The sequence below is a fragment of the Macaca mulatta genome, chromosome 11 (genome assembly GCF_049350105.2).
Source record: "Macaca mulatta isolate MMU2019108-1 chromosome 11, T2T-MMU8v2.0, whole genome shotgun sequence".
In the NCBI taxonomy this organism is placed as follows: Eukaryota; Metazoa; Chordata; class Mammalia; order Primates; family Cercopithecidae; genus Macaca; species Macaca mulatta.
Genome location: NC_133416.1, coordinates 35672536 through 35696589, shown reverse-complemented (window position 1 = coordinate 35696589; position 24054 = coordinate 35672536). Strand labels below are relative to the sequence as shown.

The following is a 24054-nucleotide window of genomic DNA, read 5'->3' as shown; positions in this document are numbered from 1 at the left end:
ACATCGTCTTTAAAAGCCACACCAGCTGATGAGTGGTGAGATACACTGTGTTCATATTAGAAAGAGGTTAATGATAGTATTCTCACAGGGATGAGTATGAGAATCAATTTTATGTGCATTTATTAATGGTGTAAAGACAAGGTGAATAGTAACTGGCAAAATAATGTATTGAGGATGAGGAATTATGTAGATTTATGACCTTTAGGACTCTAAGTACCTATTGAAAATAATTAGGAACTGTAATAGCAGAAACAATTGAGCATGAAACAAAAGCAGGAAAATGTACATGGGAAGAAATCACTGACTTATATGTGCTGATGAATTTACAATATTTACAATTAGCTATGGTTGATTAGAAGAGTAATGCTTAAAATCATCATGCATAGTATCCAAAAGAATGCTTAATGTACATTATTATAAGAAAAATGAAAAATTATTTAAAAATACATAAAATGAGATTCCATAGTTAACTTTACTGTAAGAATGTTTTTTAAAAATTGAATTTCTCTGAAAAGATAGCTAAAATTGAAATTATCTATGCTAAAACACTGTAAGGAATGAAAAATGAGATATTACAAAAAGGAGGAGTTTAAAAGATGTATGGCTAGCTAGGGTATCAAGTAGCAACACTTCCCCAGAACAATGGAAAGACTTGAGATCTGTCTCCCCGAAATAGAAGTTCATAAAACATGCTTTGCAGGAACTTGAGGTGGTTAAATAATCCCCTTCATGAAAGAAATGTATTAGGTGTACACCCTTGTTTCTTTTCTGAAAAGAGATGACTCTTTGAACTAAAGCCAGAGTCACAACCTTAACAAAATGATTGAAATTTGAAGTTTGTTTTCTGGCACTTATAAATATTGTCTTATACACAAACACTGATTCGGTTCTTTTTTGCTGTTGTTGTTGTTGTTGTTGTTTTGATACAGGGTCTCACTTTGTTGCCCAGGAGTGCAGTGGCATGATCATAGCTCTCTGCAGCCTTGAGCTGCTAGTTCAAGTGATCCTCCTGCCTCAGCCTCCCAAGTTGCCAGGACTACAGGCACGCACCACCAGGTCTGGCTAATTTTTAAAAATTTTTTTGTAGAGATGAGGTCTCAAAATGTTACCTAGGCTGGTCTTGAATTCCTGGCCTCAAGTAATCCTCCCACCTCAGCTTCTTAGTCTCTTCTATATAATATGAATAATGCTTGGGAAGTTTGGTTTTATTAGTCACAGGAATCGTATGGTGAATTATTTTCATACAAACTCCAACATACATTTTCTTAGTTCCTAGCAAATGTTTATGATGAAATACATTAAAATATGAATAATACTTAGTCTCTGCTATGATAAAGACCACAATTTAGAAGAAAGTCTTGGAGAGTGGAAGACAAATCTGAAAACAGGTAATTTCAATACACTGTGTGCAGTAAGGTCAAGGAGATGTGGAGGCACAGACGAAGGGTCATCAAGACTGGTACATGAACCCGGTTATAGAGCTATGACTATTTTTCTCCAAAACCTAGCTGAGCTCACCAGGAGGTAAGCTCATGAGAGTCAGAAACATATTACAAAGTAAAAGAAGGCATAAAATTGCACACTGAGCATAGAAATCCAGAGCTAGAATTATGGTCAAATGACCTTCTAGGAATCAAGTAATGCTAAAATATAAGTTCTTGGATTTATTGTTTTGACCAGTTGTTATTGAGAATTTTTTAAGGTTTAAGGCTTCAGTCTATATTTACTTCTTTTCTTGTAATATATATGTTATGTTCTCAGAACATTATCTGTAGATCAAAAGCTATGAAGAAGTATTTTCCAAGCTCATTACTTCATACACATTTATTTAAACATATGCTACATCAAAAGCAATTGCTTATCATTGTTTTATGATGTTTATATCTTGTATCTTTTTTAAACATGGAGAGAAGTCAAAGTAAGTATTTTGAGAATAACTGAATTGCCTCCTTAGCACGATAGGCAGTATGTTATTCTCATAATCTGAAGGTTTTAAGTTCAGAATAAGTGAACATTTATTTCATTAAATTTATTAAAGAACCAATTGCCTGTAAATTCTTGAATAGAATAAAGGTAAATTACTGAATGGATTTTAGCCATCTCTTTAAATAATTGAGAAGAAAACTAGTTGTTTCTCTAGCTTTTATTATTATTATTCAATTGCTATTTAGTCACACGGCTAAATTTTTCAGAGAAAATATTTTCTTTCTTCAACAATATTTATTGAACACTTATTATGTCATAGACATTTTTCTTGAAATTTGATACACATTTGGCACAAAACTGTCAAAAGTCTCCCTCACACACACACCTTCTTATAAATTATATGAGGTTATAATAGGTAATAAGTCCTATAGAAAATTATAGCACAAAACAAAGGGGTTGGAAAGTCTGAGTGGGAGGCAGTGTTGCAATTTTAAACATTGTAGTCAGGATAGATCTTCCTAAGAAGGTAAATTGAGCGAAGACTCAAAGTGGTAGAGAGGTAGGCCTTGAGGAGTCTGGGAGGGCTTTTCATATAGAGGAGGCAGGTGCTGCAAAGGCCCTGAAGCTAGAACCTGTGCTACATGTTCCCACCAAGAGAAATCTAGGAGACAAAGCAGAGGTAGAGGGGGCTACATTATTTGTGGCTTTTACTCTGAGTAATATGGGAAGCCACTAGAGGAAGTCAAAGGAGTGGCATGACCTGTTTTTAAAATATGATTCTGCCTGCTGTATTGAAAAGAGACATTGAGGAAGGCACAAGGATAGAAGCAGAAAGTCCGCTAAGGAGGCTCTAATCCAGGTCAGAGGTGATGATGTTTCAGACCAGGGAAGTGGTAGTTAATAATGTTCGTGAGAACTGACTGGATATATTTTGAGGGTATAAGAAACAGACTATCCTGATAGATGAGCTGGGGCATGTGAGTGAAATAAGAAGAGCAAAAATGACTTGAAGATTTTGGACTAAGCATCTGAGAAAATCAAGTTGAGACAGATGAGACTGTGAATGGAGTGAGTTTGAGAGGCAAGAAGAGGAGGTCTGGACCTGTGGCATTTAAGGATTCTATTAGAAATCTAAGTGGACAAGTTCAGTGGGCAACTAGGTAATGACTCTGGAACTCTGAAGTGAATCTATAATATATATATAAATTTGGGATCCTGAGCATGTAGATTATGTCCTTAGCCAGGAGATGATATCATCAAATAGTTGAGAGTAGATGGGAAAAAGAAGAAAAAGGATAAATTTCTGAGCGTTGAGAGATTGGGAACAGCCAGGTGGACTGAGAAGTAGAGGCTAGTAAAGTAGGAGGGAAGCCGGGAGGGTGGAACCTGGAAGCCAAATGAGGAGAGTAACTAAGCTCCCAGGAGGGAGTAGCTGTCAGGGGAGTGTGCTAAGGCTGGGTAGAATGATTGTGAATGGACCTGTTTGAATTTAGCAATGCGGGGGCAACATTGTTCACATTTTCAAGAGCAATTGTGGTACAGTATATGAAAAGCTGATTAGAGTAAGTTTAAATAGAATCTGGACAGTGAATATACTGTAATTAACTCTTTCAAAAAGTTTTGCTGCAAATATATTAGAGAAACAGAGCAGCACAGAGAAAGTGGGGTGAATAGAAAGTTCTTTTAACTTTACATCCCAATTCAGACAACCCTTCCAACTCACCAAAACCTCCAATCCATTGATTCTGTCACTATGTCATAATTCCTATAGCCTTGATATTATTATTTTTTCTTCTTTACTCAGTTTCAATTCCATGGTCAATCAGAGTCACTCTTGTGTACATCCTCAATTCTCTTGTTGCTTTCTATTTTTGTATTTGCAGGGCAAAACCACAGCCCTACCTGAATTCATTGCTCTGTCACCTGTACACTTGCACATGTGCAATGTGACTGGAAAAAAATATAAACAACTCTCATGAATCCACTTGAAATTCATGACCACATTCCTCATTTAGCTATCTAGTGCTAAAACAAAAATCTGTTTTCCCTCTCAATCTTTGAGAGTCACAAGACTATTGTGTTGATACATTTTCTGTTGCTCATAGCAGAATATCAGAAGCTGGATAATTTATAAAGAAAACTAATTTATTTCTTATAGTTAGAAAAGCTTTAGTCTATCGTTGAGGGGCCACATCTGTCAAAGGTCTTCTTGCTGGTGATGACTCTGCAGAGTCCCAAGGTGGTGCAGAACATGTCAAGGCAAAGGGGCAGAGTATGCTAATATGCTAGCTCAGCAATCTCTTCCTCTTCTTATAAAGCCAGCAGCTGCACTCCCGTGATCATCCACAAATCTATTAACTCATTAATCCATTGATTCATGAATGGATTTAATCCATTCATGAGGGCAGAGCCCATATGCCCTAGTCACATCTTACAATACAGGCTCTGCCTCTCAATACTGCCACATCAGGGATTAAGTTTCCATGTGAGTTTTGGAAGGAACATTCAAACCACATCATTTTATACCTTCTCACCTTTTTTCAAACTTCTATCACCTTCTTCCTCATTCTCAGTTTTCAGTTTTAATTAATGACCTTATTTCCCATTTTACTAAGAAAATTGAAGCAAAGGGCAGAAACCTTCCACAGATTCCCACCACATCATCAACCCTCTTACCAGCATCTATCCCATATATTTGCCTTCCTGATTGATACTATGTCAACTATCAATGCACCTATCTATAACTAATCCCTCCACTTTCATGTTAGATCCCATTTTGCCTCCTGTCACTTCTAAGAATCCTCCTCTCTGATGTTTGCATTATTAATTCTCCCCCTCTCTTTTATTGGTACTCTCAGCACAAGAGCATACCATTATTTCTTCCATCTTAAAGGAACCTGAAAAGGTAGGAAGTGTTGATCAGAGGGAAGCATGCCTGAAATTGCGGTTGTGGAGAGCTTGCAGTTGATGATGACAAAATCTGGCTATTTACATAATAGTGACTGAGGTTAAGTAGAGAACATCATTGGAAAAGAGGAGTTCATTGAACCTTGAGGCCAAAGGGTTGGAAGAAATACTTTGATTGCCAGAATTAGAGCAGAAACATTGTAAAAGAGAATGTTCATGAACCGGAAGACTAAGATAATGAAGACTTTATAGAGAGGGTTTTGGATATCAATAGATCACTAACAGTAAATGGTAATGGGAGTGTGATTTCTTGACTTGAGCTTCAGAGATGGGAGTGGTAGCTTAAAAGAGAATGGTGTGAGCCAGGCTTGGTGGCTCACAGCTGTAATCCCAGTACTTTGGGAGACTGAAGCGGGTGGATTGCGTGAGGTCAGGAGTTCAAGGCCAGTTTGGCCAACATGGTGAAACCCCGTCTCTACTAAAACTACAAAAAAATTAGCCGGGTGTGGTGGCTTTAATCTCAGCCACTTGGGAGGCTGAGTCAGGGGAATTGCTTGAACCAGGGAAGTGGAGGTTGCTGTGAACTGAAATCATGCCACTGCACTCCAGCCCGGGTGACAGAGTGAGGCTCTGTCTCAACAACAACAAAAAAGAGAATGGTGTGAAGTGATAATGGGGGTCAAGAAGAAACAGTTACTTCACTGGCAAGCTGGTGGAATAAGGGCCATGGGAAATAACAGCCACCATGTGAGAGGAACGCATAGGAAATGATGTCCTTGGGGAAGAGCCAAATTTCTACCAGGTAAATAAGGTGAAAAAACATTCCAAAAAGGGATTAAGAATATAGAGGTCAATGGGTTATTTTTAAAAATCCACTGTGGCATTTTATACAGTTTACTCTCCTTATGGTCTTTTGCATGGTATATGCTCAGATATTTGTGTAATGAATGAATCACCTTGTCTTTGTTTCAAGCTGAATGGAAGAAAATAGGAAACTGAGAATAAAAACTTTGTTTACCAGAAACTTGATTTATTCTTGCTACTCAAGCTTCTTTAACTATGAAATCGGGATCTAACTGAATATATAATGAGAATTTCTGATGCAGATTTTAATATTAAAATGGAGATAAATTTCTTTTAAACATTTAATTATTAAATAAATAGAAAGCTGCTAAAGATATTTTTACTTTTCTTCTGTAATTTCTTAAGCAATATCTAAGGTTGATTTAATAGATAGTAGAGACATTGCAAATTAGAGCAAGAGGATATAGGTTTCCCATTAGATGCTGAGATTTGAAGTCAGGTGGTCTCTTTAGCCCAGGGTAGTGGCCCAGGACATGCTTACATAGAAATGACTTTGTACATCCCCAGGAAGCCTAGATTTGACTTTGTCAAAACTAGAGTTCATTATGGCATTTGCACTTCAGCTCCTTGTGTCCTGAATTATAATAGTAATAACTAATATCAATATGAAAAATGATAGCTGGGAAAGTCATATACAATATATCATTTAATCTTCTCAAAAACTGTAAAAGAACCATTTTATAAATGAGAAAAATAAAGCTCAAACAAGTTAAGTGATGTGCCAAATTTGCCCTCACTACATAGGGAAGCTGGAACCAAACTGTAGTCAGATTCTAGTCCAGCACTTTTTCCACCTCATCTCTCTGTAAAAATCTTTAAACACTTGCTTCTCATAGTTGGGAAGAATTTGCTCATATTCCAGTGAGTTTCCAGGACTCTAACCACATGTCAACCAAAGCAGCTCTGTCTTTACATAGTCAAATTCTATCCTCAGATTTTATTGGAAGAAAAGGATCTATTGGTAGTAAATATTTGAAAGTGACCATATTAATACATTATATTCCAGTGCCATCAACTAATATTGACGATATCTAGCTACCCTCAGAGTTCCAGGTTAGATGGGGAAAGTTTTTCCTTCTCTGGGAGAATGCTTGGACAGTGCTAGGTTTGAAGAATAAGATGGAATTTAGGTTGGTGCAAAAGTAATTGCGGTTTTTGCCATTACTTTCAACAGCAAAAAATGCAATTACTTTTGCACCAACCTAATACTAGGTTTGAAGGATAAGAATGGGGTTAGTAACAGTCAAATGACTTGCACTGTGATTGGTTGGATATTTGTGTGAGACTGTATAGCCACTAATCACTGTCATTATAAAAGAAAAAAAAAAAAGCCAGAAGAAAAAGATCTGTGTTGTCATGGCAATAGTTTAACATTGTACTCATTAAAGCTTGTCTTAACTGACTAGCTAAACTGTGACTTAGAATATGTGCTATTTACCCTATAATTAGGACACTGACTTACTAGAACAAAAATGTTACTAGTTTTTTATTCTCATAAGGGGCTTTACAGCTGCAAAAATATAATCAGAGTCATAAAGAAGAAATTACTAATTTTGGCACAGAGGATAGAAAATTGAAGTTTTATAATATTGAAAAGCACAAGGGAGTGTGAAATGATGGAATAAATCTATTAAAAAAAATAAAGAATTAACTTCTTAGGGATTTTGCTCCCAAAAATCAAAAGCTTGTTGCATAACTAAAAGTGACTTTAGCAAGAATATTTGATTTTCTGTTCAATAAAATATCCTAAATATTTTAAGAATAATGAATATGCAAACTAGATTATACTAGACCCTTTTAATATTTCACAGTAATATATACCACTTATATTCCTTTTTCTATTCTTTTCATTTTCATAAATTCTCTCTGACCTTTGCTAACCCTAGTTTAAGCTCCGGATCCTTAATATCTGGGGTAGATTCAAGGTCAAAATACATTTCATGTCATGCCTAATGCAATAGAGTGACATATATCTGAAGAAACAAATCACTTCAAGATTTAAGTTAGCAAAGACTTTTTTACATGTATACTCATTTAGATACAGAAACTAAAATATTGAGTCATAAAGTCAGTGTAGTTTAAATTAGGGGCTAATTTTCTCACCTGAGATAAAGTAATTCTAGTATGTTTCTCTATATAGTAACAGTTTTTCAATTATAGTCAAATTTTAAAAGTCATTTTTAATATATGATATACCACAAATCGCCTTACAAATTTTACTTTGTTGCTATTTCCAAAATATGTCATTTCTAATAAAATGTATCATAACTATAGACTCAATAAGAAATTTGTACACAGTGTCTGATCATTTTCATTTACAAATTAAACACTTGTGCTCCCTTCCAATTTTTGGTAACAAGTCAAATAAGTTAAAACCTCTAAAAAGATATCTCAAGCTATTTTAACCAAATAAATTTCAGATCTTAGTGGATTACATAATTATGTTATATATAATATTTAAGTGGAAAACATATAAATATATATAAATTGATACTTTAATATTTTATATGGTTATTTAGTAGAATAACTGATTTTTGAAGTAATTTATTCAAATAGGATAACCATTAATATAACAGTATATATAGCATGGTGGCTAAGGGTGTGGCCACTAGACCCAGACTGCCTCAGTGAAATTTTAATGTTAGCACCTGCCTACCAGCAAGACTTTGAATACATTACTCACTTCTCTGTGCCTCAGTGTCCTCATTTGGGAACATAATAGTGAGTGCCTGATTGGGTTACATGAGGCTCAGTTGAATTGATAAAGAATTTACACCCGTACCTGCAACATCATAAGTACTAGCTTTTACTGGCAAAATCTGAAGAGCAAAGGCATCCTAACTTTTTATCGTGAAAATGTTGTAGTGTATATTTCTTTATTTTTTCCCATCTTTTATTATTCCTTTTTATTTTCTTCCAAATTGTATTAGACATTATTTTTTTCATATTCTAATTCTTGGCATACTTCAGCACTAATCTGATATTGGAATATCATTTTTCCGTAGGCTTTCTCCTTTTATCCATATAATTCTCTGTGACAGCACACTAAAAGCTTCTCATTCTGGGGGTGAAGCTGAGCAGAATGTGGAGGACAAGATCTTTCAAAAACACTGCAGTTTTACTTTCACTTGTGACACCCTTCCACCACTTTACTTGTATGAATCTTTAATTTGCAATGTATGTACTGAACCATAGGTCCATGTTTGAAAGGTCTGTGAATAGTACAGTAGAAACAAGCAGAGCTACTGATACTCTCACGGCTCATTTTGGTTTGTCTTCCTTATCTGTATGAAAGGGGACCATAAAGAGAGGTTGAATTAGTTTCAATACAGCCCTAAGCATTTTCTATGGTGTTTTTTGAATTAGTGCTCAACAGTTCAGTACAGTTAAAGTAAATAAGTAAATTAAATGTAAGAGAATGAACTTGGCAACACCTTAGATTATAATTCTGATTTTAACAAATTCCATTGTATTAATGCACATAATATTGATGCTGCGTTGTAAACATTTAGGCCCGTAAAATTACTGAAAGACTGTAGAATGACAGAGAATCACAGAATAAACTTAAGGTTAGAAAACACTTAATGCTTCCTGCCTCAAGTGTGATGCTAGACTTCAGGCCAAATCTTACTTGAGGCAGGAATATTTTTCTACAGCATCTAACCTTTGTTCTACATTTCCAGCTTGAGGAAATTCACTACTTCACTGTGTTGGAGAGCTCTAGATCTTAAACGTTCCTTTATATTAAGCTAAAGTTTATCTTCTGTCCCTTCCATAAATTCCTAAATGCTGTCATGACAGTCCTTCGGGCATTAGAAGACAGCTAGCCTTAATCCATCTTTACCCTATTTTTCAACTGCTTCTCCTTTCTAGGTTCAAAATCCTCAGCTCCTGTCACTACTTCTCAAATGGTATTGTGCCCAGGCATCTCACTTCTGGATGGTCACTAATTTGTAAACTTTTCTTTGAGGTCAGGAGATCAAGGCCATCCTGGCTAACATGGTAAAACCCCGTCTCTACTAAAAATACAAAAAAAAAAAAAATTAGCCGGGTGTGGTGGCGGGTGCCTGTAATCCCAGCTACTCGGGAGGCTGAGGCAGGAGAATGGCATGAACCCAGGAGGCGGAGCTTGCAGTGAGCCAAGATCGCGCCACTGCACTCCAGCCTGGGCGACAGAGCGAGACTCCGTCCCAAAAAAACAAAACAAAAAAAAGAAATCAATCTTCTCACGCCTGTAATCCCAGCACTTTGGAGGCCAAGGTGGGCAGATCACTTAAGATCAGGAGTTCGAGACCAACCTGGCCAACATGGTGAAACCCCATCTCTACTAAAAATACAAAAATGAGCCAGGTGTGGTGGTGGGAACCTCTAATCTCAGCTACCTGGGAGCCTGAGGCAGGAGAATCGCTTGAACCTGGGAGATCGAGGTTGCAGTGGGCCAAGATCATGTCACTGCACTCCAGCCTGGGTGACAGAGTGAGAACCCATCTCGAAAAAAAAAAAATAAATCGAGCTTCATTTGTGCATCAGTGAATCAAATATTAATCATGCAATGTCATCCATATTACTTAGTGCTGTAACAGGTGTAGACCTGCTGCAATAGACAACAGAAGTGAACAAAGTATTTTGAAATCAGTGTTCTGAGGGTGTACTGACTGGATATTAAGTGTAAGACAGAGCTGGAAGGAAAAAAAAAAAAGCCAGCTGAAGGTGACAGGAGAAAGCAAAGTATATAGTGATAAGGATCCGGACTCCATAGCAATGGAAAAGGAGTGGAGTGAATAATTATATAAGTTGTTTCAAAGGAAAAGCAACAGGATTTAGAAAACCGAGTAAATGCTATGTGTAAAGGGAGAATGATTCAAAGCATACTTCATGCTTGGAAGCATGAGTGACTGATAAAAATGTTACTACTATTGTCAGAGATTGTGGGATAAAGAACGAATTTGCAAGCAAAAGGGAGAAAATGATGAGTTTTCTTGCATTTGGGGCAAAATGAAGACATCTGTTTAGAAATCTTCCTTAGAAATTTAGACATATGGGACTAGAGATTTATGTAGCTGGGATTTATCTGAGAAACCATCAGATTCAAGACAATAATTATAGTCCAAGAACTGATGATTAGTCTGATGGACAGACTGATGAGAAATGTAACCGAAGACCTGGGACTAAGCTTTGAGGAGATATGGCACAGTTCATGCCAGAAAGCTTGGAGGAAGTATAAAAGAAGCAGATCTTTAATGCAAGTCACATGTAGAAGACATTAGTAAGCTTATATATTTAATATTCTGGAAATGTTGACTAGATGAGTAGTAATAGTGACTGTAGGAAATTCAGTCTGAATTTTTAAAAACTTGTTTTGTTGGGCTCAAATTCTAAAATTCTACATTTGTTTTTATCCTTAGAGTTTCTGAAGACCACAGCATGTTGAAAAAAAGAAAATGTACTCATTTTTGGCAGTCACAACCATATATTCTTTTTAAAAGTAAACATTAATTTAGTAAGATTAAGAATTAGAAACAACTCATTATAAGAAAATGTGGACTTATAATATGTTTTTGTTTTAATACTGTAGTCACTAAAACGTGAAAATTCATGAGACCCAAATATCCAGATGAAAAGAAACCAGCCATCTGAATGATTTTGTCTGTATAATGCTTACAATCTAGATAGACCCAGATGATTGATAACATTCACAATTTTCTGTGGAATATTGAATTTTTTTGCTAATCAGGTTTTTTTAGAACTGTTTTTAATTTTGTGCTTAATTTTAATTATATGCTTATGATTGAGAGTACAAAATTCCAAAAGCATATGAAAATTAACATTTGCCAGCCACATGTTGTGGCTCATATGTGTTATCCCAGCACTTTAGGAAACTGAGGTGAGAGGATTCTGTGAGTCCAGAAGTTCAAGACCAGCCTGGACAACACAGCAAGACTCTGTCTCTGCAAAAAATTTAAAAGTTAACTGGGCAGGTAAGGTGGCGCATGCCTGTAGTCCCAGCTACTCAGGAGGTGGAGGCCAGAGGATGGCCTGAGCTCAGGAGTTTTAAGCTACAGTGAGCTATAATAGCACTACTGTACTCCAGCTGGGGTGACAGAACCTGTCTCAAAAAAACAAACACACTCACACACACACAAAGAACATTTAAGTGTTTTGGGTGTTCTGGAATTTTAGGAGACCTCTCTTTGAATATTGTACTTCTTTATTTTTCTTCAAAAGTACCTCTTTGAGTATATGTTTGTGTCTATCTATGTAGATATAGATATCTTTTCACTGTTCTGGGGGTGGGGGAGAGTTTATATGCCACTGTATAACATTCTCATCGAAATGATCTCCCTCAATGATTTTGTGTATATGTGTGTGTGTTCAGCCACAATTCCTTCCGAAGACATCTGCCGAGGCAAATGCAGGTTTCCAGTGTTGATTTTAGCATGGGCACGGAACCTGTTTTACAAAGAGGAGAAACAACAACCAGCATTGGGAGGATAAAGCCAGAACTCTACAAACAGAGATCAGTTGACTCTGAGGGCAACCAAAAAGAAGATGTCAAAACCTGTGGGAAACTTAACTTTACCCTCCAGTATGATTATGAAAATGAACTTCTAGTTGTTAAAATTATCAAAGCCTTAGATCTCCCTGCTAAAGACTTCACAGGAACTTCTGACCCTTATGTGAAGATGTATCTTCTTCCAGACAGGAAAAAGAAATTTCAGACCCGCGTGCACAGAAAGACTTTAAATCCTCTATTTGATGAAACTTTTCAATTTCCTGTAGCATACGATCAACTAAGCAACCGAAAACTACATTTCAGTGTATATGATTTTGACAGATTTTCTAGACATGACATGATTGGGGAAGTGATTCTTGATAATTTGTTTGAAGTCTCTGATCTCTCCAGGGAAGCCACAGTATGGAAAGATATTCATTGTGCTACCACAGTAAGTAGTAATTCCACCAATATATTGTTTTTATTTGACTTACAATGATATATGACTAATTATTACCCAAATTATTGGGATAAGTCTTACAGAGTTATGGAATTTATGTCTAAGATCCTGCAAAGGTAGGATTTCATTTCTACTACTAATAATTCAGTCACCTAATGCTGAATATATTGGTAACCCTAGTGATTGTGTAAATAAAAAAAAACTCTTATAAATTAACAGAACTTGTAGACTATTTCTCCTTTAAAATATTTATCTGTGATATAAATATCCTATCTACAGCACCCAGTTTCCTCATAGTTAGTATTGGTTTTCATTATTTAAGATAATTTTGTTAATTTCATTATTTTAGAAATTATTTCACTCTTTAAGAATAATGACTTCATTATTTAAGATAATTCATCAAATCAAACCTAAAATGTACTTTGATGCTATTTGAAAAGTCCTTGGTTTGATATGAAACAACCCATTACTTCACAAGCTTTCATAGAGTACACACAATTACAATATATGAAATGATCAATGATCAAGAAATAATCATTGTTTACATTAAAACTTTTCTTTTTCATTACAAAATGCTTTTTCTGATTATAAAATAATACCAACTTCAGTATTGAAAATTTTAAAAACAGAGTAAAAGCACATAACATAAAATTAAATTAATCTACAGTGCTACCAATTATATATAATATTTTGGCATATTGCTTTCCAACTTTTTGCTATGCGTACTTTAGAATATTAAGACCATACTAAGCTTAATTTTTTTCACACCAATTTTCTTTCATTCTATATTCGTTTTAGCACATGATGTTGAAATACATGATCCATTTACTTAACCATTTTCTTACTGTTAGACACTTAAGTTAGGCATAAATTTTGTTATATGAAAAATTGTGTTCTTTTTTTGTAAATCTGGTTTTTTCAAGATTATTCATCCGGTATAGAATTATAGAAGTGGAATTAGAGAAGTGATCTCTTAAGTTAGATTGCTTGCTTTAGTTTATTAGCTTTTAAATGGGGACATTTAATTTTTTATCAACAGGTTGTTTTTACATATTTACCATCTTTTGTTTGAGTTGTAATACATCTTATAAGTTTAAAGCGTTGAAGCTTTGAACAGAGACAAGGGATTATTTAAAACATAAGGATACTTTTGTATTCAAAATAGGTCCTTTTGTGTTTTTCCAGTTATGAATGTTTTACTAATTACAATCAGTATGTGGGATAATTATATTGTCATTGTAAATTATGTGGATAAATTAATTTGAAAATTTATGCTGCCAGTTCAATATTGTATTCCAGCATCATAACATTTTTAGTTGTTGAATTTTTCTGTTGTAATCTCTATTGTGATATCTATTAGGGAACAAAGAAGGAATTTTGAAAGTGGATCATATTTCAAATGCACAGTGGGGCTCTTTTGATTTCACATTTGTGTTCATTTTATTACCTATATTCCCACAGGGAAAACATGATTTTTATTGTTTTTAAAAATAACACCTTCTGGAATTCTAGAAATGCAGATGGCAGTTAATTGTTAGATTATTTCTCTTGATTCCTCAGTCTTATTATTACTTTTTATTTATTCAACAAATATTTACTGAGTACCTATTTATGTTTGGTATGCTCTAAGTACTAGGGTTGCAACAAACACATTTTTTTATTAAAAAGTGAAGTATGTTCTGTACATATATTCAGGCTCAGAGGTATATAATCTGCCAATAAAATCTAAAAATTAGTATAATCGACTAGGAGATTGACAGTGAATTTTTTTTTTTTAAACATTCATACGTTTTCCAAACTGGTTCTACTTAGAAAAAAGTAGGATTCCTTATGGAAACTTTAGTTTCTCATTGCCAATAATATTTATTCATTGTTTGTTAATATTAATAAATTACTTAAATTTATTTTCAACTTTCCCATATGGCTTGAATGTTAGTTTTTACTTCTGTTATAAAAATTACCACAAATTTATCTTACACAAACATTTTACAATTTGGTTAGAAATCTTTTATAATTTGGTTAGAAATACAGTTTGGTTAGAAATTACCACAAATTTAGTCTTACACAAACATTTTACAGTTTAGTTAGAAACCTGACATGGGGCCAGGTGCAGTGGCTCATGCCTGTAATTCCCAACACCTTGGGAGGCTGAGGTGGGTGGATCACAAGGTCAAGAGTTCAAGACCAGCCTGGCCAGCATGGTGAAACTCCATCTCTACTAAAAATACAAAATATTAGCCAGACATGGTGTCACATGCCTGTAATCCCTGCTACTCGGGAGACTGAAGCAGGAGAATTGCTTGAACCTGGGAGGCGGAGGTTGCAGGGAGCAGAGATCGAGGCCACTGCACTCCAGCATGGGCAACAGAGCAAGACTCTGTCTCAAAAAAAAAAATAAAAATAAGAATCTGACATGGATCTTACTAACTAAAATGAATGTGGTTGACAGGGCTGCATTCTTTTCTGGAGGCTCTTGGGGAGACCCATTTTCTTGCTTTTTCCTGATTCTAGAGGCCACAGGCATTCATTGCCTTATATTGAGCCCCAGTGGATAATCTAGGAAAATCTCCCCATCTCAAAGTCCATAATCTTAATCACATCCACAAAGCCCCTTTTGCCATTTAAGTAACGTTACTCACAGATTCCAGGAATTAGGGTATGCCCATCTTTGGGGCTACCTTTATTCCACCTGCCACCTCTGCAGACTTTCTCATTTCAGAATTCTGAATATAAAAAGAAGTTGGCAGAAAATAAAACGTATTTTTAGATTATTCTAATAAAAGAGCATTCTCCTTTAACTAGAATATTGAACCACACATTGTTCGGAATATTGCTTCTGGATTTTTGCTTGGAAATATAGTAATGAAACCTGAATTTCTAGACCATGTGGCCAAATATTATGGTTAGGGTAGTATTTAATTAAAATTTCTGTTCAGCCTTTGAAAATCATTAAGCAATGTTACATCTTATTATTAGTAAAAATGAAAAAAAAAGATGTAGGTGGAAATTTCATTAAGAAACTTTCTTTTTCTATTCACACATCATTAATTTTAAGAATTTCATGCAGAAATTATTGAGTCTTCTAGAAAAATGGAGAATAAGAGGAAAGAAATAAAAAGCAATGTAGGATATGCTCTCACTTGTTTAAGTCTTGTGGAAACCTACAAAGGCAAATCAAACTGTGCAGACACAGATATAAAAGAGTTTATGTAACAAATAAAATAAATACTGGATTAAAAGACTATTGGCTGGGCACGATGGCTCATGCCTGTAATCCCAGCACTCTGGGATGCCAAGGTAGGTGGATCACCTGAGGTCAGGATTTTGAGACCAGCCTGTCTAACATGGTGAGTGAAACCCCGTCTCTACTAAAAATAAAAAATTAGCTGGGCATGGTGGCACACAGCTGTAGTCCCAGCTATTTGGGAGGCTGAGGCAGGAGAATCATTTGAACTGGGAAGGGGAGGCTACAGTGAACCAAGATGGCGCCACTGCATGCCACCCTGGGCAGCAGAGTGAATCTCTGTCTCAAACAAACAAAAAAAACTATCAGATTAGAAGACAATGATGACAAATATAAATATTCTTTTAATTCTTATAACTTTGTAATTGTAAGAACTCTTATAACTAAAGTTTTTATTTGAAATAATCATTTATGAGATTTTTAAAGAGTGCCTTTATATAATTGCAAATCTCCAATTTAATTTAAACCAAAATTTACTGGGGAAAAAAAAAATACCATTTTGCTATCAGTTTGAAAAGCACTAGCTGGTGTATCTTTAATTTTTTATGATTCTTCTTAGAATCATTAAGACTTGCTTTATTATCATATTGTTGTAAATGCCATGGCTGTCTTTTTCCTTCTTCATGCTAATTATATAATTATATCTCATAATTGTTGCAGAGAAGACTCAGTGAAAATCAGACCTAGCGGCTTTTGTGATTGTTGTTTTTAAGGGTCTTAAGTGTCGCATTCCCACAAATTTTCATTACAGAGTCTCTATCATGTTTTTTTCCACAGGTGCAAAGGCCTGTCCAAGGCCTTATCCAAAAAAATCTTCCTAGAACAGTTCATCCCCCAAAATTTTCTGTTCTACAGCATTTGATTCAAATAACTTTAATTTGATTAAATATTTACTGAGAACTTTCTATGAATGAAGTTTATATTTAGTTCTAAAACTGAAAGACTAGTAAAATACAAGTTTTACGCAAGGACTTTAACAAAGGAGACAAACAGCAAGGAAATAGAGTATATGCCTCAGTGTAAATTATTATATAACCGTTTCCTGATAGCCTCCACAAATGTGGTCTTGTCTACACACACACTTTTTGGTACTGACTGTATCCCATATGAAAATATTTCAGATTGCCTTTCCATGATGATAGATTTCTGAAGAAAAGAGTTGGGTGATTCTCAAAGAAAAAAACAGCATGAGGAAAAGGAAATAAACGGGACTGTAACATGTTTTCAGGGGGCAGAAAAGTAAAGTGTGAATATGAAATGAAGAGACTAAAGGGAACCCAAACTAGAATGTTATATTTTATCTATAATCAAGAAGACATTTAATGTCATAGGAGTTTCTATTTATTCTGTTTTTTATTAGAAGAGTGAAATCAGTGAAGCCATTACCTCATCTGGCAACCCGTGTGTACAGTGGATCAGAATGGGAGATTGTGAAATGTGGTGCTCAGTAGGAATGTAACATCACAGACTAGATGAGATGAGCAAAGCCTGATTGAGGCTGGTAGCAACGAGAATGGAAAGAAGCTAATATATGCTAATGAAAGCATTGTCTGCTGCACTTATTTAAACATTCTGCAGATGTTTGTCTTATGTCTGCCACTAGTCTCTCAGCTTCTGGAAAGCAGAAATCATCTTGTATATCTCTTGCATCCCTTACGTAATATGAGCGCTTAGTGGTTAATGAATAAATGCTTTTTGAATAAATAACATAGCAAATTTTCATATCGGGTTAAGTATAGAGTTGTATAAATACAGATCTGCCACTACCAGAGGAGAAAACAATGCAATGTTGTACCCTATTGATTACAAGTAAACAAGGATATGCTTAGGTGTACTTTGTTAATGTTAGCTACTTTTTGTAGACAAATTTTTTTTAATATTCAGGGTATGGCACCCATATATATATGAAATAAAGCGGGAACATTTTAAATTTATTAACAAAAATGTTATCAGGTTGAAACAAGAGGCACATATTTCATATTTATGATTTCATTAATAAATTATATAAGAAGGATTAATATTTTTCAGGAAGCAGCAATTGTTTTGAAATTTGATATTGACAAAAGAAACCATAAAGGTGAATCTTTATTCTGTGCAAAAATTTCATTTTCACTTTAGCAATCATCTTACTATATATCACAAATCTGGCAAGCCAACCACCTTTAATACTAGCATAGAAACATCTATAGAATAGATATTAAAAAACAGTGTGTACCCTGTGCTGCTATTTCTGAAATGTAAAGGAGAAATATATATTCATATTCAATTATATATACAAAAAAAGTCTGTGTAAAGACACACAAGAATTTAGTAGTAGGAGTTAGCTATTGGCAACCAGATAGAATGAATATATGGTAGTAACTGGATGAATGACTATAGAAAAAGAATTATTTGCAGCATGTTGCTTTATATACATTTTATATTTAAGCTATTATGCATAATATTATTGGAACGTTGAATTTTTTTAAAATGTCAATCACTATAAAGACTATTTTCTCTTTTTTTTTGAGACAGAGTCTCGCTCTATCCCTCAGGCTGAAGTGCAGTGGTGTGGTCTCAGCTCACTGCAACCTCCACCCCCCCAGGTTCCAGCAACTGTCCTGCCTCAGCCTCCCAAGTAGCTGGTATTACAGGCATGTGCCACCATGCCCAGCTAGTTTTTGTATTTTCAGTAGAGACGTGGTTTTACCATGTTGGCCAGGTTGGTCTCAAACTCCTGACCTCAGGTGATCTGCCCACCTCGGCCTCCCAAAGTGCTGGGATTACAGGCGTGAGCCACCACAGCCAACCAAGACTAATGTATTTGGAATATTTGAATGTAGTTTTCCTGTGCATACTCAAGAAGCCATTGAAAAGATAGGTAGACAAGGAAAAGATTTCCTTTTTCTTGAGCAGAACTACCTTCATTTGCATATTTATTTACTTACCTATTCAGTGAAATTTTCTTTTTGCACCAACTGTGTTCTACACACTTTAAAGTTCTTGCAAGTAAGGAAGTTGCTTGTGTATATCACATTGACCTGATTACAAGTATAAAATGTTTGAATCTAGTATATTCTAACTAAGCATCTGCCAGGTATTGTTTGAAAGAGTAGACCTTGACAGGACAAGTACAAAGGAACTGTTGTATTCATCGTATCAGCCATTCAGGGTACTGGATGCACCTGCTGAGCTTCAGTTTGAAATAACACATTTTATTACACATTACTAAAATTTTTTAATATTTAAAATTCTTTTTAATATAGAGATGTCTTTTTAATTCTACCCTCAATCATCCTGGATCAATCATAGGATCAGAAGAATACTATATATTTTTCACATTTAGCTATCAATGAATTGTCTTCCAAAGTTCATTAACTATGAAATAGGTGTCAGCTAAGAACATTTTAAAGAGTGGTGAAATTCCAGTTTTATTTTAAGGAAAAGAGTATGATGGAAAGTGGGGCAGTAGGAAGCAAACCTTTCTAGTCAGGGGCTGTCTGTCTTACCAGGTTTCCTGGTGTGTAACAGACAGTATTGTAGCTATTGACCTGCAAGTTGGGACGATGAACCCACATCTGCTCCTCTATGAACATTCCTAGTTTTCTGTTTCATCTCTGCAATAAACCTGGCCTTGGTGTGTCACAGATTACACATCTGCTTATGGGCCACCAGTAACTGATGATAGATTTAACTCAAATGATGCAAGTAAATTCCATGAACCTGTATGTACGGTCTTTTATTTTGCTAGAATTGATGGGAAGCATCTATGTTAATTTAGAATTAAATTTAACTTCAGTTTAAAAATAGTAGAGTCCTTCACATACTATCATAAGACCATGGGAATTCAGTTTCCAAAGTATGATTTTTCTTGGCCTTAACATGTGCCTAACTCAGCCAGCCTACTTAAAGGAGCTTTGTCTCATGAGTAATATTAAGTAACATCATAATTTATTATGTTATTTTCATGTTAGATCACATCTATGCACATTTAGAGAACAAGGTTTTGTTGTCTGATCAGTGTGTTTTGACTACTTTTACTTTCATGGGAAAGATTGCAGGTAAGTGGCTATAAAATAGCCCACAACAATTATTGTATTAGACTTATATTAGCAGTTTAAACAGCAGCTTCCTGTAACATTGATTACAGGCTTCTGTTTTACAAAACAAAAAAGTCAAAGTTAATGCAAATCTGAACTTAAATTTGTGCCACCAGTTTTAAAAGTAATTCAGCAGTGATGCCATACTTTTTAGATAAATCTAGAATTGCTGGGTAAGCACTGTATGATATTTAGACACATTGGAAGGGTGTCATTCAAAAATGAGTATCAAGCAGCCACCTAAGGAATAGCTCCCAATCATATTTTAGTCATAATATTTGGGGTTGTTTGAAAAACAAGAGGACGGTTTTTGCCTAAATTCATCATATCTGTATAATTTCCCATTTAAATTCCTACATGGTTGTACTGGTAAATATTATAACTCCCATCAAGCTTCCCCACTATATCCTTGGGACTATCCCTTTCTCTGTGTCTGGAGTTAAGAGGCAATGTAGCCTCTAAGTGCTTAATGAAGCATTGAAGTCTCTGTAACAAACCCACATTGCTTTATATTCCTGCTGTGTCACTTACCTGTGTATGGCTTGACCAAGTTACTAAATCTCTTTAAGTGTTAATTATAGTATCTGTAAAATGGGAATTATGAGAAGGCTAACCATAGTTGGTTGTTAGGACTAAGTAACATAAGTGATTAGCACCGTCGGATATTTGTAAATGTTCCATATATGACATAGGATGTATTTTATGGTGGGTTTTTGGTTATTGTTTAGGTAGCATCATATTAAATAGGAGTAAAGACCTTGATACTAAAACTTATAGTAATATCATGAGGGATAATTTTAGGTCTTATATGTTTCTATTCAAGTTGGAAAGTTTTGAGTTAGAGCTCCTTTACATCTTTTTAGTTACTGTGTGCTGTGATTCAGTGAGTAGACACTTTTGCTGCTTTTTTTTCCTTTTCTTTTTTATTTATTTATTTATTTATTATTATTATTATACTTTAAGTTCTAGGGTACATGTGCATAACGTGCAGGTTTGTTACATATGTATACTTGTGCCATGTTGCTGTGCTGCACCCATCAACTCGTCAGCACCCATCAACTCGTCATTTACATCAGGTATAACTCCCAGTGCAATCCCTCCCCCTCCCCCCTCCCCATGATAGGCCCCGGTGTGTGATGTTCCCCTTCCCGAGTCCAAGTGATCTCATTGTTCAGTTCCCACCTATGAGTGAGAACATGCGGTGTTTGGTTTGATGTATATACTCATAATGCCATCTGGCCCGGACCTCATCTCCCACCTGGAGACAGTATTTCAATTATTTTTCACACATTCATTATTTTGGCATCTTCATTTCTCTCCACTTCCACTCCAGGTATCACCCTCCTGAGCAGCATATTCCACTGCCTATCCTTCCTATCCCTTCCGATTTCTGACTCTACCTATTCTTTATGAACTGGCAGATACTTCTAACTTTCCCTACTCATTTCCACCACTCTCCTATGTGACTTCTCTGCATCAGTTTCACCTCACTCAAAGCAATATGTTTCCAGGCCCGCAAGCTTTCTTACTGACTGATACCTCTGCCTGAAATGTCCATTGTCGCTGTTTCTGCCTGGGAAGCCTCACTCATCTTTTCATTTTCAATTCAGATTCATATTCTGAGAGTCAGAATTCTCCCAAGGAAGAGGGCTCCTTGGGCTTCTTCCCAAGGGAAGAGGGCTCTCTTCCCTTTCCGTTAGGCACTTTGTTCTCTCTTTGTTCCTTCACCAGTCTGCATCTTATAAAACCTCAGAAGCTGAAGATGCTGGATATCTCCTAGGTGTGTCTTTAGGTTCAGTGTCTGCTGTTCTCCACCCTGTTTGGTGCCTCAAAAGGCTGATTGGTTTGGTTCAGACTTTCTGTCCTGAGGCAAGAGTCTCTGCCTTCTGGCAAGAAATATGAAGGCGGAAGAATGACCTTGGGAAATACATTTCTGTCCATTGCTCTCTTCCCCTGCAAGAAAACCTCAGGCTGTCTCTGCCCTTCATCTGAGGGTATGGTTTTTCTCAAAGCAGGCTTTTCTTCTGACTACTTTCTTTCTGAATCCAGGTAACTGTCCCCACTTGCTCTTTAAGTGCTAGTGGTCAAGACAACCTCTGCTGTTACCACTCCAGGGTAGCTGTCTCTTGTGGTTCCTCCTCCCAGCTCACATCTCTGTGAATAGCCCTTCCTGAAGCCCTCTGGAATTACTCTGATTTGTGTGTGCCATCTGTTTCCCACTGGATCTCTCACTGATACTCTAAAGAAAGAAAATGTTTCCTAATTACATACAGGTTAATTTCCTATAACCTTTCTGAACCATGCTGTGTATCTGACTGTTCGTCTACATGCTCGTTACCTTAGGAGAAATCAAATTAGTCCTGTAAAGTCTGATGATAAGACAAGGCTTCAACCACAGAAAGTAAGAAAGAGCCATGATCATTGCTAAAACACTCTACTCTTAGAGTGTTTTAGATCATTCCTAAAACACTAAAGAACTTCAAAGGATCTCCTTAAATGTGGAATTCTGGGCCTAGTGCAGCGGTTCATACCTGTAGTCCCAGCACTTTGGGAGGCCGAGGCAGGTGGATCCCGAGGTCAAGAGTTTGAGACCATCCTGGCCAACATGGTGAAACCTCTTCTCTACTACTCCCAGCTATTTGGGAGGCTGAGGCAGGAGAATTGCGTGAACCCAGGAGGCAGAGGTTGCAGTGAGCCAAGATCACACCACTACACTCCAGCTTGGCAACAGAGCGAGACTCCATCTCAAAAAAAAAAAAAAAGTGGAATTCCACATTTCATTGCAATTGAAAAAGTAAGAATTTATGCCTCTTAAAATTAAGATTTCAGACACAGATATACAATAGCCTGGAAAAATAGCTCTCTATGTTAATTTCATAGGTTCCAAAACATATTTTTATGTTCCCAGTTTATCTTAGAAATTTAAAATATAAATACTTATAAAATGCCACAGATGTTTCTGCTTTTTAATTAGAGTATTCTGAATGTAAATTATCCTTTTATTAACAGTCGTGATCTTTGTGACCATTAACTATATAAATTTAAAAAGCAGATTTTCATTTCTGTCCAATGCTCTCTTATATTTAAAATATCTCATCTCTATTTTAAGTTTGCACGCTTCCTGCATTCCTTACTGCTCCAATTCATTGCTTTCAGGTTGAATAATCAAATACCCAAATTATATAATTGTATATAAATAAGATCAATATCTTAAATAATGACCTGAGATCTTGCGCTCAGAGTAAAGTACGTAAGATTTGTAATCGGTCAGAAGTCTTTTCATACTACCTTAAAAGTTCATGGGCATATTCTGGGCAGGATTTTGAGAGTCTTATGTTTAGATCACATAATCATTATTTTAGAATTGGTAGAGATTCCACGTTTAATCCTTTCTTTTTATAGTTTAGAAAACTGAAGCCCAAGGATGTTAAGAAAATAATTTAAATTCACAAAGCTGATTAGTAGAAGAGCCAGAACTAGGTTTTACATCTTTCATTCCTAGTTCAGTTGTTCACCCTGAATGATATTAGAGTTTTACCATACTTGAAATGTACTAAAGAGAAAGGAAAAGAAATGAATTTTTTTGTGAAACACGGAAGTTCAACTATTGGCTTACAGAATTGGAATCGCTAAAACTAATATAGTTTGAATTACAGAAATTTGTAACATAATATTTGTGGCAAAAACGTATGCATAAGGCCTTTAAAACTTGTAATCCTGTCAAATCTGTCTTGTAAAACTGTGATTGATATGCATAGAGAACTAAGCAATGCTTCTCTTTGCCTTGTTTTAAAAATCAATTGGAGTCAATATTATTTCAGAAAATATCCAGGTAATTTTTCTCTCTTAGATGGAATTAACAAAAAAATTCATATTTGGGTTATTATTCTATCAGCTGTGTCCTGGTATATGTTAATGCTTGAAGGTTGTAGGAAATAAAGAGAAGATATTTAGTTCCCTAATGCTCCAGCAGCATAGCTGGGCCTGTTATAAGTTCTAGGAATTTAGTGTGGTTCCAAAGATACTGTTTAAAGTTGTTCTATTTCTCCTTTGCATTTAACCGGTATAATTATTAGTTATT

At 35.6% G+C, this 24054-nt stretch overlaps 1 protein-coding gene across 1 annotated transcript in view; it reads left to right on the top strand.

Moving 5' to 3' along the window:
- Window positions 1-24054, top strand: part of SYT10 (synaptotagmin 10) — a 66730-nt gene that overhangs the window by 18251 nt on the left and 24425 nt on the right. The window contains exon 3 of the mRNA XM_015151419.3: window positions 12074-12641. Coding sequence (XP_015006905.2) covers window positions 12074-12641 — 568 coding nt within the window. The remainder of the gene's footprint in view (window positions 1-12073; window positions 12642-24054) is intronic.